The sequence below is a fragment of the Mesoplodon bidens genome (assembly GCF_964165515.1).
Source record: "Mesoplodon bidens genome assembly, chromosome: 4".
In the NCBI taxonomy this organism is placed as follows: domain Eukaryota; kingdom Metazoa; phylum Chordata; class Mammalia; order Artiodactyla; family Ziphiidae; genus Mesoplodon; species Mesoplodon bidens.
In genome coordinates, this window is record NC_138160.1 from 42,218,463 (window position 1) to 42,236,293 (window position 17,831).

The window sequence follows — 17,831 nt, forward strand, 5'->3', positions numbered from 1 at the left end:
GCTGGTGGGAGTGTAAATTAGAAAGCCACGGAAAACAGTATGGAGGTTCCTCAAGAAACTAAAAATAGAACTACCATATGATCCAGCAATTCAACTTCTGGGTATTTATCCAAAGAAAATGAAAGTGCTAATTTGAAAGGATACATGCACCCCATGTTCACTGCAGCAAGATTTACAATAAGCAAGACATGAAAGCAACCTATGTGGCCATCCATAGATGAATGGATAAAGAAGATGTGGTCTATATATACACAATAGAATATTACTCAGCCATAAACAATAATGAAATCTTGCCATTTGCAATAACATGGATGGACCTTGAGGGTATTATGCTAAGTGAAGTAAGTCAGACAGAGAAAAACAAATACTATGTGATTTCACTTACATGTGTAATCTAAAATACAAAACAAATGCACAAACAAAACAAAACAAAAACAGACTCATAGATACAGAGAACAAACTGGTGCTTGCCAAAAGGGAGTGGGGAGGGGGAACAGACAAAATAGGTGAAGGGGATTAAGAGGTACAAACTTCCAGCTATAAAATAACTAAGTCAGGATATAATGTACACATAGGGAATTTGGTCAATAATATTCTAACAACTTTGTACAGTGACAGATGTTAAGCGGTCTTCTTGCTATAATCATTTCATAATGTACAAAAGTATCGAATTACTATGTTACACACTTGAAACTAACATAATATTATATGTTAATTATAATGCAACAAAAATACATAAGTAAAAAACATGGAAGCAAAAGAAAACATAATCCATAAGTTTAAAAATGACTAAACTGGACTTCATCAACATTAAAAACATTTACTTAGCAACACACCCTGTAAAGAGGATGAAAAGACAAGCTACAGATAGGAAAAAATATTTATGAACCACATATCCGATGAAAGAGTCCTATCTGGAATATATAAAGACAAAATGTAACAGTAAAAAACAAATAATGCAACTAGAAAATGGGCAAAATGAGACATTTAACTGAATAGAATATTCATAAAGGCAAATAAGCACATGAAAAGATATTCAACATCATTAGCCATTAGAGGAATACAAATTAAGACCATGATGACATATCACTACACACCTATTATTTATGTTAGGTGAACTGAAATTAAAAATAGTGACAATACCAAATGCCGGCAGGGATACAGAGAAACTGGATCTCATACATTGCTGGTGGGGATGAAAACTGGTACAGCTTTTCTGGAAAATAGTTTAGCAGTTTTCTTAAAAAACTAAATATACATTGCACTTTTGAGCATTTATCCCAGAGAAATGAAAATTTATGTCCACATAAAAACCTGTACATGATTGCTCATAGCAGTTTTATTTGTAATAGCCCCAAATGGGAAACAACCAAAATATCCTGCAACAGGTGAATGGTTAATCAAATTGTGGTAGTCCAGATATATATACTACTAGTTTTGTTTTTTGGCAGCATCTGGACTAATACACCATGGAACACTACTCAGCAATAAAAAGGGATGAACTATTGTTAAATGCAATAACTTGGATGGATCTCAATGGCATTATGCTGAGTGAAAGAAGCCAATTTCAAAGTCATATACTGCAAGATTCCATTATATAACATTCTTGAAATACAAAATTATAAAAATGGGAACAGTAGTGGTGGCCAGGGATTGGGAGGTGGATACGACTGTGAAAGAGTAGCACCAGGGGAAATTTTTGTGGTGATGGAATAGGTCTGTATCTCGATTGTGTTCGTGGTTTCATGAATTGACACATGTGATAGAATGACATAGGACCATATAAACACTTTATATCAATGTCGGTTTCCTAGCTTAGATACTGTACAGCAATTATATAAGATGTAATCAATGGGGGAAACTGGGTGAAGGGCACACAAGATCTCTCTGTACTGTTTTTGCAACTTCCTGTGAAATCTATTTCAAAATTAAAAGTTTAAAAGAAAATTCCCTCTGAGACATCTCTTCTTTCATCTTTCTGTGCATTTCCTCTTTTCCTGGACATGGCTTTCTCCCTCTTTGGTGCCAGGTGCTATGGTGCTCAATCTCTTTCTTTTCCCCTTTTCCCTATGTATTGAGTTTTCTTGTAATTGGCCTTAATGCAAAACCAAGGCATTCCCCATCCTCCTGTTAATCCTATTCTTTTAATAAAGGTTATGTTTTAACTTGCTTAATTTTAAAAGCAGCAACGTTCTAACTCTTAAAAAAAATCTTTTAAATAACAAATCCCACAAAGTAGTCTGCTTTTCATTTCATAATCCACAGTTAATCATTGTTCTTAAGGTCAGTAGCCCACAATACAAACATGTTTCCAACAATCGCCTCAGAAGATAATTTTTGTTTTATATGTCTGGTATCTATGGATTATGATCACACATTCAGGATTTACTGGGAAAAGAGTGATATAAAATATTATTTTCCGTTAGTTTTTCATATAAATACACAAGTCAAAAAAATAATCCTTTGCCAGGCCATGTGTCTAGATTTTTCATTTGGAAAATATGATCATTATAGCTATCAACTACAGAACACCAAACTGAATACAGCCCTTTCCTGAGGTCTTGCAAACTTAATCTGGCAACACTTTGGAAAAGTACTACTTAAGGTTCTCAAGAACCCAACGAGCCCTCTGGCTCTTCCAGTGGGCTCAGCCCTAAATATTGAGTCCTTTGAAAAAATTATGAGTTGCAGGTGTTTAAACTTTCAAGTGTTTTCTTTTGGTCTCTTGATTAACTGCTAAGTAACCAGTCCTAAACAACAAAAAAGGATTTTACTTTATGAGGATAATCTTTACACTTAATGCACTTCTGCATTTTTCTTCCGTCCACTTTCCTTCTTATCTCTTTCAACCAAACGTTTCACCTCTTTTCTAAACTCCATTATTTAACAAAACACCAAACAAGGATAAAATTAACCAACCCAAAAAACCCACTCCGTTGCATTGCGGTTCCATTCACTTGAAAACGAAGGAAGTTTGTCCCTTGCGGTGATCCGTCCTAGTGTTTGCCTGAAGCAAGATGGCGGCGGTCTCAATGTCAGCGGCGCTGAGGCAAGCGTTGCGTGGGAGAAGGGCAGCGGCTGTAGCTGCCGTTTCCGTTTCCAAGGTTCCTACCAGGTAACAGCATTGTGAGGCTTCTTCAAGCTTCTCGGGTCTCTCCACTTTTGCGGAGGTCTCTGCTGCTGGGTCCCGGAGAAGGCCTCGGGAAAACGTCCTCTGCTGACCCTTTCCACGGGAGAGGGCGGGCGGATCTGGGACTAGCTGCGACCTGGGGAAGCTTGGCCAGGCCAGCGGGGGCGTGAATGCGGGGAGGGGGGAGGAGTACCTCTGGTTTCTTGGAAACTTGGACTGCTGCTGTGAGGGGTCTGTGGAGTGGGGCTGTCTCCGGAGCTAAGAGCCGAGCCCCCAGAGAGAGGGGGCGGAGTCTCACTCATTTTTCTCCCCTCTTTCCTCACCCCTCCATTTTTTACCTGTTTGCCCATCACTCCAGTCTTTACTGGAGGGTTAAATCACTCCCTCCCTTTCCACGGCTTTAGGTGATATTGATTGGGTTTCTGCACTGAAAGATTGTTTTATTTATCAGGCTGCTTGGGAGGAAAACTTGGTTGGAAATCAACGTTAGTAAAAATATCACTGCTAGTAGTACTGGAAAGTAATTTTTAAAAGACTGGTGGTAATGCCGGGAGTTTTCCCAACCAGAATTTTATTAAAGCCTCACAGTAATACAGTAATTCAGAGATTGTTGTCGTTCATTGTTTTGCCTTGAAGCATTTTTATGATGGTGATTTCTTTTTCGACTGCGTTACTTAACCCTCCATTTCCCTATTTTTCTGAATTTTCCCGACTTTATCATAGTACTGACACAACAGCATGCGCGCGCCCGCGTGCGCACACACACATTCTAGCATTTTTGTCTGCGAAGAATTATTTTGTTTCATTGCTATTTTCACAGCTTGTTAGTATAAATACTAACCAGGGCTTATGTTCAGTATCTTCTACATGAGTGCTTAGAACAGCGATGGAAAGACTGGATGGACAGATGTGAATGGGTGGGGGGAATGGGAGTGGTTAAAAATTGAAAAGAGGGTCTAGTGAAACGCTAATTAGTGTTATATTAAACATAAAGGGAATACAGAGAGTTAGAACTAGAGTTAATTAGAAAGGATTTTTGGAGGTGAGTTTTATTAAGGTTTTAAATAGTGGATGATGGATGGGAAAGATGATGTCAGTGGCTTATGAAAAGTCTTGAAGGCAATAATAGAGCGATGTATACATAATATAGTGTCATTGAAAAATAAGAATGCTAAGATTGGGGAAAGGTAAGTTTGTACAACAGTTAACTGTTCTACACATGAGTATTTCTCTAAGGTAAGATACTCCACTGGTTGACTTAGGTCTAGAATAGAGGTGGCCACGGTTAGTTCTTATTCTCCTAGATACTATGGGCATTAATTTTGCATTCCCGAGAAGTTCACGGTATTCCTAGAACTGAGAACAAATTTGAAGGGTCCATGGCTAATCAAAACACGGATGTATGTCTAAGTCACAGCCATTTTGTTAGCAATTTATAGTTGTCGAAGTTAAGATACTAGATTTTGGAAACTTTGCTAATTAGTACTACTTATCCACATTTAAAGAGTTTCTGCTTGCAAATGTGTTAAAAGAAATTTGAAAATAAAATTTTAAATCATGTAAGATGAACTTTAAAAAACTTAAAAGCCAAGGAAAACAAATTTTAAGCTCAAGTGAAATGATACATTTATTTGCTTTCTTTACCACCTTTTTTACCCGAAGAGCTTATGTTGTTCACTTCACCTTGAGAGAAATTTATGGCACTTCTCTCTTAGGTATTATTTGCTTTTCGTCCTTAAGCAGTCTCTTCACATTATGTTTTGAGAGTAATGAGGATCTGAAAAGGTAGAGCGTGGAAAGAGAACCAATTAATGGGGACATCTGCATCTAAAATTCATTTTATTGTATTGCTTAGAAAATATTTGCAAATGATGTGACATTTCAGATCACTTGAGTGAAATGAGGGAGGATAGAATCAGTAAGGCCCTTGATAAAGAAGGGAGTAGTGAACAAATATAAATATTGAAGAAAAGGAACTATCCGCAGAAGGAAAGAAGCCGTTAACTGCTACATTAACTTATATGAATTTAACTTTAGTATGTCTGTAAAAAACCAAAGAGCAAACCAAAAAAACCCAACAATGTGTACACACAAGAAAGAAGAAAAATTGTTTAAACAGTGTAGTTGATTCAGCTGATCTAGTTGCTGAGATCCTGCTTTAGAGTGAGTCTGTTTCCACGTGCTTCTTACTTGCCTGGGCTGAAGAGAGAGGGGACAACCCCGGATATATGGCCTACATTTATTCTTACTTTCCCTGACTTTCCTAAGGGATTGTCCAGGGTAAGTTTAACTATTTAGTATATTAATCTAAAATCAGATAAAATGGCAGTCTATTTCAAAATAGCAATACTTGGGTCTCAGGACATTTGATACAGTGTTTTTGTTTTTATTTTCTTTAACCTATTCATGCATACTTATCTCACCTAGCCCTGTTCTATCACTTCTCAATTGGACTGAGTCTTGTGTTTACCTCAAATATAGCTCCTTAGGGTCTTCAGAGGGTGTTAATTAATACTGGTGGGGACTGAGTGTATGGGACCTTTTTGTGAGGCCTATTTTGTGCTCCAGTCTCTGGCTGTATTTTGTTGCTATGTTTCCTTTTTCAGCGTTAGATAAGCCAGTATGAATATGAGTCTGCAGGAACCTTCAATGAGTAAGAGGCACTAAGTTTGATAAGAGTTCTGTGTGTATTACATCTTGCTAAGAAACTGTCTCAGCCCTAATTTGAAAAACACTTAGGACATTTAAAATCAGTAGGTTAGCTTCTGCTTCAGATAAGCTGGATAAACAAATTCCTCTGAAGGGCAACTACTTTTTGCTGTCTGAACCATATCAAAGCCAAGTTTTGTGAGCTTCCAATGTTTCTAATGTGTTTTCTAATAGATTTCATTGTTTTGCTTATTTTCCTCATTAAAAAACACCCATAATTAGTTGGTCTGTTTTCATCAGTAGCAGACATCTTTGTTGATTTAAATATTTTAACATTAATAAATATTAGAATAATGTCTTGGCACATAGTAAACCTTGCCTAAATAAATGCTGATTTTATTATTGGTTTGAATAGCCTGAATATTTTTCTTTTCTTTAGTCTTGATGGTGGATATCGTGGTAGATGGTATTATTATTTATAATATTAATTTCCATTCCCTGTGACAGGATTATACATCACCACCCCATTGGCCAAGTGACTTGTTTTGACCAATGAATTTTTTTTTCCAAGGGGACCATCTCCTCTCCCCACCATTCTTTTTTTTTAAAAGTTATTTATTTATTTATTTTTGGCTGCATCGGGTCTTAGTTGTGGCACGGGGGATCTTTCATTGCAGCGCGTGGGCTCGCTGCTCTCTAGTTGTGGTGCATGGGCTCCAGAGAGCATGGGCTCTGTAGTTGTAGCACATGGGCTCTCTAGTTGTGGCACACGGGCTCAGTGGTTGCCACACGTGGGATTAGTTGCCCCATGGCATGTGGGATCTTAGTTCCGGACCAGGGATCGAACCCGTGTAATCTGCATTGGAAGGCAGATTCTTAACCACTGGATCACCAGGAAAGTCCCTTGACCAATGAAATGTTAACCAGGAATGTTATACCATGTCAAGCAGAAGCTCCAAGAGTTATCCCATGTTTTGCCATGTCATTTTTTCCTCTGCTGTCCCTGGTGGGGTCTTTTCTTTCAGCCTAGATCCTGGAATAAAGATAACATGGAGGAAAGCAGAAGCTGATTCTTATAGGTTATATAAAATGTAAAGTGACAGAAACAAACTTTGTTATAAGCCACAAAGTTGTTTGGATTGTTGGCTGCCTCAGCATAACAACCTATACTGACTCTTCTACACACAAGTGAGCGTGCACACACACACTTGAAAATGAGCAGGTTTTTTTTTTCTTTAATAAATTTATGTATTTATTTATTTTTGGCTGTGTTGGGTTTTCGTTGCTGCGCGTGGGCTTTTCTCTGGTTGTGGCGAGTGGAGGCTACTCTTCGTTGTGGTGCACGAGCTTCTCATTGTGGTGCCTTCTCTTGTTGTGGAGCACAGGCTCTAGGTGCACGGGCTTCAGTAGTTGTGGCATGTGGGCTCAGTAGTTGTGGCTCATGGGCTCTAGAGCACAGGCTCAGAAGTTGTGACACACGGGCTTAGTTGCTCTGCGGCATGTGGGATCTTCCTGGACCAGGGATTGAACCTGTGTCCCCTGCGTTGGCAGGGAGATTCTTAACCACTGCGCCACCAGGGAAGTCCCTAAATAGATTTTTTTTTTTGTACTCAAGCACTTTTTGACAAGTGTCCTGATTCCTCTTTTGTTTTCAAATTTAAAACAGAGGTGGAAATGAATTTAATTTGAGAAAGGGTACTCAGAACATGAGAGCTCTTTAGGAATAATAGTAACTAAATGTGATTATTAGACTTGCTGTGTACAAGCTACTTTACATGAAGTTTTTAAAAGTTGATAATACATGGGACTTAATGAAGAAAGATGGGGCAACTTGATTCCTGTATAATACATTTTAGAGAGGTCTCTGGGTGTGGGGTGAATGCAGAATAAGACCATTTCAAATGGAAAAGCTTCTAAAATATATCCTTTGGTGAACATTGAGAATCATTTTTTTTTTTTTGCGGTACGCGGGCCTCTCACTGTTGTGGCCTCTCCCGTTGCGGAGCACAGGCTCCAGACGCGCAGGCTCAGCGGCCATGGCTCACGGACCCAGCCACTCCGCGGCATGTGGGATCTTCCCAGACGGGGGCACGAACCCATGTCCCCTGCATCGGCAGGCGGACTCTCAACCACTGCGCCACCAGGGAAGCCCGAGAATCATTTTTATGATGTTTATTCTGAGTACAAATTAATAATGGCAGCTAACATTTATTTCTCACTGTTTATTAGCCACTGTGCCAAGGACGTTACCTTTGTTATCCCATTTCTCACAGTAATCCTACAACTCACGTGTTTTTATTCTCATTTTTCAGACAAAGAAACATTTTAAGTTTACATTACTAGGAAATGGTCTGACTCAGCAATTTAAAGGAATATGTTGACTTGCAGAGAGAAATATTATGTCTGGTAATAGTAAATTACAACCTCAGTGTCTTCTCTGTTTTCTTTTCCTTTTAGCAAGGTGTATATATATATATATATATATATATATATATATATATATATATATTTATTTATTTATTTATTTTATGTTGGAGTATAGTTGTTTAACAATGTTCTATTAGTTTCAGGTGTATAGCAAAGTGATTCAGTTATACATATACATATAATCTATTCTTTTTCAAATTCTTTTCCCATTTAGGTTATTACAGAATATTGGGCAGAGTTCCCTGTGCTATACAGTAGGTCCTTGTTAGTTATCTATTTTAAATATAGCAGTGTGTATATGTCAGTCCCCAACTCCCAGTCTGTCCCTCCCCTCAAGGTGTATTCTTTATTTAAAGACTATCTGATGCTCTTTACTTTCATTCCATTGTTCCTTTTATACAGCTAGAGTCTCCAATTGAGGAATTAGGGGGTTTTGTGGGTTTTTTTGTTTTGTTTTTTTTCCCTTGTGGTACGTGGGCCTCTCACTGTTGTGGCCTCTCCCGTTGCGGAGCACAGGCTCCGGACGCGCAGGCTCAGCGGCCATAGCTCACGCGCCCATCCGCTCCGCGGCATGTGGGATCCTCGCAGACCGGGGCACGAACCCGTGTCCCCTGCATTGGCAGGCGGACTCTCAACCACTGCGCCACCAGGGAAGCCCTGTGGTTATTTTTGTGGTAAGGATTTTTTCCCCTAAATTTTGTAATTATTTTTGATGAAAGACTTTGTATAGGTAACTTGATTATTATACTTTCTTACCCTCTTAAACAAAATACATGTAAGGTATGTATTAAACAAGGTATACTGAACATATTTTTCTTTTTCTTTACTCTAGTGATCATTAGGAAATAGAGTTACCGTATTCTGCTGCCTTTAAAAACTATCAAGTGTCTGCTGTGCTTTCTGAGTTCTTGTGTCTACTTTTTAATAGTGTTTTTGTATCTTTCCTTGACTGGTCTGCTCCCCTTTAGCAGTTCCACTGCCAGTTTTCGTTTATCATGGATTTGAATACCAACCAAGTAAAACCTGGTAGAATTTTGTGTAAAATGAAGTAGGCTTAATAAAGCTTTGATAATGGCTGAAGTTTACTTTGTTGTGATTAAAGCCTTGAACTTTTTAAAGGTTGACAGATAATACATATAATACATGAGCTCTTATTATAACTTTTCTTTTTTTCAGTTTGTAGTATCCAGAGACCCTGATGGAACCTTTGCAGTGATCACATTCTTCATAACAACTTTCATCTAAATATTTGGATATTTTAGCAAACTATTCTAAGACTTTTGTCCTTTAAGTAATGGCATGAGAACAATTCAGAATTTCTGTTTCAAATTCTCTTTCTGTTTGTTACTGAGTATTTTAGTAGGTGTATGTATACAACCTTAGGTTCTTTAGAACTAGTTAGTTGCTCAAATGTGACCTTTCCTTCTTGTCTTTACTCACTAGACTTTAATTTTTCCTCTATGGGATCATGCTCCAGTTCAGTTGTTTTTAAACCCTTGCTGTGCATCAAAATCACTTGCTGTGTGCATAAATAATTCAGGTGCCTTGGTCCCAATATATATTGGTTCAGTAAATTTAGGTTGAGACCTAGCTCTATAGTGATTCTGAAGGGAAGCTAGGGCTGAAAACTACTGTTTTTGTTTTTTTTTGTTTAATAGTTTCCATGCTATGTCTTGAAGGACTTCAAAATGCATTTTGCCTTAGGCGGAGGAGATTTCCAGAAACAAATGCTTCTATTTTTGCATGTTTTCCTAATCTAAGTTTTGTTTTTCACCCATGTATTGTATAGAGGCTGTTTCTTGGAGAAACTTTCCTTTGAGGCAAAGCAGGCATTTTGATAATTTTGGAGAAAGCAGGCCATGTTACTCGCTCTCCAGAGACTCTTGTTCTTCCTTTTGGAAGGGCTCAGGTTTAATATAGCGCAGCTGTTGAACTCTGCCCTTCAGAGTTTTGAGAAGAAAGTGTTTTATCCTTTAAAATGGAAATGCCTTTTTTAGGGAGGTGGTCTTTGGCTGGATATAGTTCTCTAAGAAAGCTTTTCTAGAGTTCTTTTGTTTCAGTGATTTCTTAGAATTGTTTCAGATGTTGAGAGCACTGTCTCTGAGAGTAAAGATCCGCTGCTTTTCTAATGTGTTTTGCTGTATCCTTAACAAAGCTAGATGAAGAGTTTATTTCTTTGTGTTTTCTAGGACTTAAAAATATGTTCTTTTCTTTATTCAGCCACTCCATACATTAGTAAATGGTCCTTGAATAGGGTTTACTAGACGAAAGATCCTGTTCTAGATGACTGTTCAGCAAGCCATATGCTTCTCCTAAAAATGTCAGTCTGTCTTGATGAGCTTTAAAGTGAATACAGATGTTTTGGCTCTTTTGAGGACTACCACCCTTTGTGTGGAAAGAGTACTTCTTTTTCAAGACATTTCTTCAATATACTTTTAGAAGTTTGCATGAAATTTATATTTATAACTTTTGTCTTTTAAGTCTAATGAAATTAGATTTAATTAGACATTAGTAATTTGAATTTAATCTTAATATCCTTAGTACAAATGAGATTTGGAGAAATAAATGGGTCTTAATAAGGCGTTTGTTAAGATTTTGAATTTATTTGGTCTTTTAAAAAATTTGGAACTTAGAATGCTATTTAATATTTTTATGCAATGAAAGGTGATATTTTGGCAGGAAGGGATACCTTTTTAGATGTTCGGTGTCTTCTACTTTGGTAGGTTAACTGTAGAAGTTATAGTTCATATAATGTTTGAGGTGGAAGAAAACTCTTGGATCATCCCGTCTGACCCTTTGTTTAATGCAAGAATCTCCAGAACTTCCTGCTTCTTGATTATCTAGCAGTTGAGGAATATATGGTGAATTACTGGTAGCCCTAGAAAACCTTCTATATTTTTAGGCTCACTGGTAAATGAAGTTTCTCTTTAATATTATATGGAAAAATTCTAACTCTCGTGCACATGTCAGCTCTTCAGATAATTGAAGACATTTGTCATCAGTCATTCTCCTTCTGAGTCTGTGCTCCAGGCTTAGCATGTCTAGTTTATTTACCCCTAATTAATGACCAGATTTATTACCTCTTGGTACTCCTTAGGATGAATTTCATTTTTTCCATATCTTTCTTTGAACTATATACTGTATTTTAAACTAAATGAGATGATCAGAAGTGGTAGTCTAGTGAATTTAAACCAAATTAAAGAAAAGCTATTGACTCTCAATATTGACTACTGACTCTCAATATTGACTACTGACTCTCAATATTGACTACTGACTCTCAATTGGATTGAACATTTTTTAATTTTTTTTTTTTTTTTTTTTTTGCGGTATGTGGGCCTCTCACTGCTGTGGCCTCTCCCATTGCGGAGCACAGGCTCCAGATGCGCAGGCTCAGCGGCCATGGCTCACGGGCCCAGCCGCTCCGCGGCATGTGGGATCTTCCCGGACCAGGGCACGAACCTGTGTCCCCTGCATCGGCAGGCGGACTCTCAACCACTGCGCCACCAGGGGAGCCCACATTTTTTAATTTTGAAAATTATAAAGAAAAATCCACTATTTTCCTTTTGGTGAACAGTTTTTAGAATTTTAACAAACGTATAGATTTGTGTAACCATCTCAATAATCAGCGTACCGAATACCAAAGGACTTCACCCCAAAAGACTCCACCCCAAAGGGGTCCCTCCCTACCCCTGTAATCTCTGGCAACAAATAATCTTTTCTTCATCTCCATAGTTTTGTAATTTTGAGACAGTAATATAAATGGAACCATATGGTATACCACCTTGTGAAGATTGGTTTCTTTCACTTAGCATAATGCCTTTGAGATTCTTCTAAGTTGTGTGTATCAATAGTTCATTCTCTTTATTGCTAAATCATATTCCATTCTTTGGATATACCACAGTTTATTTATCCATTTACCCCTTGAAGAACATTTAAATTTTTTCCAGTTTTTTTTAAAAAATTAATTAATTATTTATTTTTGGTTGCATTGGGTCGGTTGCTGTGTGCAGGCTTTCTCTAGTTGTGGTAAGCAGGGGCTACTCTTCTTTGTGGTGTGTGGGCCCCTTATTGTGGTGGCTGCTCCCGTTGCGGAGCATGGGCTCTAGGCGTGCAGGCTTCAGCAGTTGTGGCTCGTGGGCTCTAGAGTGCAGACTCAGTAGTTGTGGCTCATGGGCTTAGTTGCTCTGTGGCATGTGGGATCTTCCCAGACCAGGGCTCGAACCTGTGTCCCCTGCATTGGCAGGCGGGTTCTTAACCACTGCGCCACCAGGGAAGCCCTTTTCCCAGTTTTTGACAGTGGTAAATAGAGCTACTTTAAACATCTGTGTACAGGATTTTATGTAAACATAATTTCATTTCTCTAGAGTAGATACCCAGGAGGGAGATTTCTGGGCTGTAGGTAATATACTTCAACTTTATAAGGTACTGCAAAACTATTTTTCAGAGTAGTCATACCATTTTGCTTTTCCAGCAGCAATGTTTGGAAATTTAATTGCTCTGCATCCTTATTAACATTGGTATTGTCAGTATTTTTAAATTTAGCCATTTTCATTGGTGTCTAATGATAATTCATTGTGTTTTTTATAACAACTTTATTGAGATATAATTACCATATAATTCATTCATATAAAATGTATGATTTGATGGTTTTTAGTATATTCACAGAGTTGTGCAACCATTCACAGTCAATTTTAGAACATTTCCATCACTCCAAGAAAGAATCCTGTGCTCATTAGCTGTCACTCCCTGTTTCTCCCTTCCCCTAGCCCTAGGCAACCACCAACCTGCTTTCTGTCTTTTAGGTTTGCCTACTCTGGACATTTCATACAAAGAGAATCTAATGTGGTCTTTTGTGACTGGCTTCTCTTAATGTTTTCAAGGTTTAACCAAGTTGTAGCATGTATCAATACTTGATTCCTTTTTATTGATGAATAATGTTCTGTTGAATGGACATATCACACTTTATCCACAAGTTGATGGACAGTGGGTCTGTTTTCACCTTTTGGCTAGTATGAATAACGTTCTGTGAACATTTGTGTACAAGTTTTTGTGTGACACAGGTTTCCACTCTTTTGGGTATATACGGAGGAGTTGAATTGCTGGACAATATGATAACTCTGTGTTTAGCCCTCTGAGTAACTGCCAGACTCTTTCCAAAGTGTCTGCACCACTTTACATTCCCACCAGCAGTGAATGAGGGTTCCATTGGCTTCACAATCTTGCCAACACTCGTTATTACCATCTTTATTATAACCATCCTAGTGAGTATGAAGTGGTATCTGGTGGTTTTGATTTGCATTTCCATCATGGATAACTCATGTGGTTTTAATATGTATTTCCCTAATGGCTAATAATATTGAGGTGAAGTGTCTGTTATGTCTTTTGCCAGTTTTTAAGTTGGGTTGTTTATTTTCTTATTGTTGAGCTTTGAGAGTTCTTAAAATATTCTGGATATAAGACCTTTGTTAGATATGTAGTTTGCAAATATTTTCTCCCCATCTGTAGCTTTTCTTTTCATTCTTTTAACAGTATCTTTCAGAGAGTAAAAGTTTTTAATATTGATAAAGTTCACCAGTTTTTTTCTCTTATGGATTGTACTTTTGTTGTCATATCAGAGAACTCTTTGCCTAACCCCAGGACATGAAGATTTTTTTCCTCTATTTTCTTCTTGAAGTTTTGAAATCTTTTTATTCAGATCTATGATCCATATTGAGTGAATTTTTATATAAAGTGTGAGATTTAAGTTGAGCTTAATTTTTTTTTGCAAATGGACATATATTTGTTCCAACACCATTTATTGTAAAGACTATTCTTTTACCACTGAATTGCTTTTGGACCTTTGTCAGTAATCAGTTGACTATATATATATATATATATATATATTTTTTTTTTTTTTTTTTTTTTTGCGGTACACGGGCCTCTCACTGTTGTGGCCTCTCCTGTTGTGGAGCACAGGCTCCGGACGCGCAGCGGCCATGGCTCACGGGCCCAGCTGCTCCGCGGCATGTGGGATCTTCCTGGACCGGGGCACGAACCCGCGTCCCCTGCATCGGCAGGCAGACTCCCAACCACTGCGCCACCAGGGAAGCCCAATCAGTTGGCTATATTTGTCTGGGTCTGTTCCATTGATCTAAATCCGTTTGCCAATACCACATAGTCTTGATTACTATAGCTTTATAGTTAATGTATTGTAATTGAGGAGTTGTGATTCTTCCAATTTCATTCTTGTTTTTCAAAATTTTTTTAGCTATTCTAGTTCCTTTGCCTTTTTGTCTAAATTTTAGAATCATTTTTATCCATATCTCTGAAAAATCCACCTGAGGTTTTTTTTTTTTTTTTTTTTGCTGTATGCGGGCCTCTCACTGTTGTGGCCTCTCCCGTTGCGGAGCACAGGCTCCGGACGCGCAGGCCCAACGGCCATGGCTCACGGGCCCAGCCGCTCCGCGGCATGTGGGATCTTCCCGGACCGGGGCACGAACCCGTGTCCCCTGCATCGGCAGGCGGACTCTCAACCACTGCGCCACCAGGGAAGCCCAATCAGTTGGCTATATTTGTCTGGGTCTGTTCCATTGATCTAAATCCGTTTGCCAATACCACATAGTCTTGATTACTATAGCTTTATAGTTAATGTATTGTAATTGAGGAGTTGTGATTCTTCCAATTTCATTCTTGTTTTTCAAAATTTTTTTAGCTATTCTAGTTCCTTTGCCTTTTTGTCTAAATTTTAGAATCATTTTTATCCATATCTCTGAAAAATCCACCTGAGGTTTTGATTGGTGTTTTTTTTAGATCTATAGATTAATTTGAGGAGAGTTGTCATTTTTACTATGCTGAACCTTCCAGTCCATATATATGGACATCTCTTCATTTATTTATTGATTTCTTTCATCAGTGTTTCATAGTTTTGAATCTGCAGATCCTGTATGTTCTGTTAGATTTATGCCTACATATCTCAATTTGGGGGAGCCGTGGTAAATAGCCTTGTTTTTAAAATTTCAGTTTGTAATTGTACATTGCCATATATAGAAGTAGAACTGATTTTTGTGTGTTTGACTTTGCAGGCAAGCTTGCTATATTCATTTGTTAGTTCTTTATGTATTTTGTAGATTCTTGGGGATTTTTTAAGTAGGTAATCATGTAGTATGTGAATAGGGACAGTTTATTTATTCTGTCCAATCTCTATACCTTTGTTTCTTTTTGGTTTCCAGAAGTGTTAAACAAGGGTGGTGACAGTAGACATTCTTGCCATTTACTGATCTTAAGGGAAAGCTTTCAGTTTTCCACCATTAAATATAATGTTAGCTAAAGATTTTTTTGGTAGAAATGCCTTTTATCAGATTGAGGAAGTTTCTACTTCTAGATTGCTAATAGGTTTTAATCATGAATGGATGTTATATTTTATCTAATGCCTTTTCTGTATCAGTTGATATATCATTATGGTTTTTCTTCTTTAGCCTGTCAATATGTTGAATTATGTTGATTTTTCAAATACTGAAGCAGCCTTGCATTCTCAGGATAAATCCTACTTGGTTGTATTATTTAATTCTTTTTATATACTTCTGTGTCTGATTTGCTAATACTTTGTTGAGGATTTTTACATCTATATTTATGAAGGATATTGGTTGTAGTTTTCTTTTTTTGTTCTATTTTTGTTTTGATATCAGGGTATAGTACTGGACTCATAAAATGAGCTAGGAAGGACTTCTTCATCTTCTGTTTTCTTTTGAATTGCTTTAGTTCCATCCCACAAATTTTGATACGTTGTATTTTATTATCTTTTGGTTCAAAATATCTTATTTCCCTCCAGACTTCCTTTTTGATGCATGGATTATTTAGAAATGTTTTAATTTCCAAGAATTTGGAGATTTTTCCTCTCATCTTTCTGTTTCTGATTTCTAGTTTAATTCCATTATGTTCTGAAGACCCAATTCCATGGGGTTTCCCTTTTAGTTTCCATCTAGGAACTTGTGGCTCTTGCTACCTTGTTTTGTAGTGCAGTCCTACAGTTACATTTGCCTCAGGGGCTAAGGGATGGGAGGACAGAGAGAGAAAAAACCCAAAAAAGCAGTAGGTGTTGGTCCTACCTTCTTAAAATCACAACTTCAGTGAATGGAGAAGAAGGTTTCCTTCCCTCTAGTTTTTGGCTCTTGCAGGTTTCCATGTGTGGAAGCTGTAGGATTGCCTACCACTTGGTGCATGAGAAAACAAAGAAAAGAGAAAAAAATGGGTGATTTCCCACTCAAACATTTCTGTTAGTTCCCTTTCTAGCTTCTTGGGACAGAATGCTTCTCCTCCAGAAGTGCTCGTTTCTAGGTTTTCAGTTGCATTAAGTTCAGGCAAGGGCTACTGGAGGGAAAAAATGTGGTAAACTTGTCTCTGGTTGAGTGATACTTTGAATTCTGGTAATCTTCCCTGATCTGCTTGCTATTTACCTTTCAGTGTTCAAATAGCTTTTCCAAGCATCGTGTCCAGTATTTATGGTTGTATTCAGTGGGAGAGACAGGATAGAGTGTGCTTACTACATCTTACCAGGGCCAGCCAGCCTAGGATGAATTATTTAAAAGCTAAATTCTAATATTTCTTGCATTTTAGCACATCTGAATAGATTTAAAAGATCTAAAAGGTGACCCCCAAAAAGTTCTTCATAGAATCAGATTCTAAACCATTGATTCTCAACTGTGGTAGGAGGAAGAATCTTAGAAATGGGCCAGAGAAAGGGTTTCAAAGAAAATACATGTGCCCTTGGTTGAAAATTATGACATTTAATAGAAGATGGAAATTTGTTGCCCATGTAAATGGGCAGAAAAATACATTGAGTCACTGTTTTAGACCACCAACCAATAAATCTTAATTTCTTTGAGAGGATGTAGGAGTCAGAGATTTATTTTGAGTAACTGATGGAAGTTTTGGTGACTTCCTTCTAGAGATGTATACACTCATATATAAAATCAAGAGTTACATTTCCAGGGGATTCATGGATCCCAGGCTTTGTAGCCCTTCCATAGAGAGCATTAGATCTTATACGACGTTTTGTTTATACTAGCTCTTGTGTTAGACCGTTCTCAGTTGCAAGCGACAGAAACCTAGAAACTCAAACGACTAGCATAGACAAGAAGATGGAATTGGTTTATATTGGTATTATCAAGCAATGAAAAGGGCAAGGATACTGCTAACTGGTCCCAGGGATCAGAGCTAGAAATCTACTAGGTTCTCTCTCTAATTTGTCTCTGCCATTTGTCAGCTACTACTTCAACTTGTTTTTTCTGATGTGGCAGATATCATAGCTGATGGAACACAATAGTGTTCAGCTATTTAACACTGAAAAACTGAAGTTTTTTTCAGGCTTATATCTCATAGCTTTATCATGAGGGAGGGACTGAAAATCCCTTTCTTTGGTACCAAGTTTTAAAAATCTTGGGGGAGGGTTTCCCTGGTAGCGCAGTGGTTAAGAACCTGCCTGCCAATGCAGGGGACACGGGTTCGAGCCCTGGTTGGGGAGAATCCCACATGCTGTGGAGCAACTAAGCCCATATGCCACAACTACTAAGCCTGCACTCTAGAGCCCATGAGCCACAACTACTGACCCTGCATGCCACAACCACTGAAGCCCACACACCTAGAGCCC

At 38.0% G+C, this 17,831-nt stretch overlaps 1 protein-coding gene across 1 annotated transcript in view; it reads left to right on the forward strand.

Moving 5' to 3' along the window:
* Positions 1-3,002: 3,002 nt before the first annotated feature.
* NDUFS4 (NADH:ubiquinone oxidoreductase subunit S4) overlaps positions 3,003-17,831 on the forward strand; it is a 124,442-nt gene continuing 109,613 nt past the window's right edge. Inside the window, exon 1 of the mRNA XM_081232898.1 lies at positions 3,003-3,115. Within this exon, the coding sequence (XP_081089024.1) occupies positions 3,018-3,115 (98 nt within the window). The 5' untranslated portion in view covers positions 3,003-3,017. The remainder of the gene's footprint in view (positions 3,116-17,831) is intronic.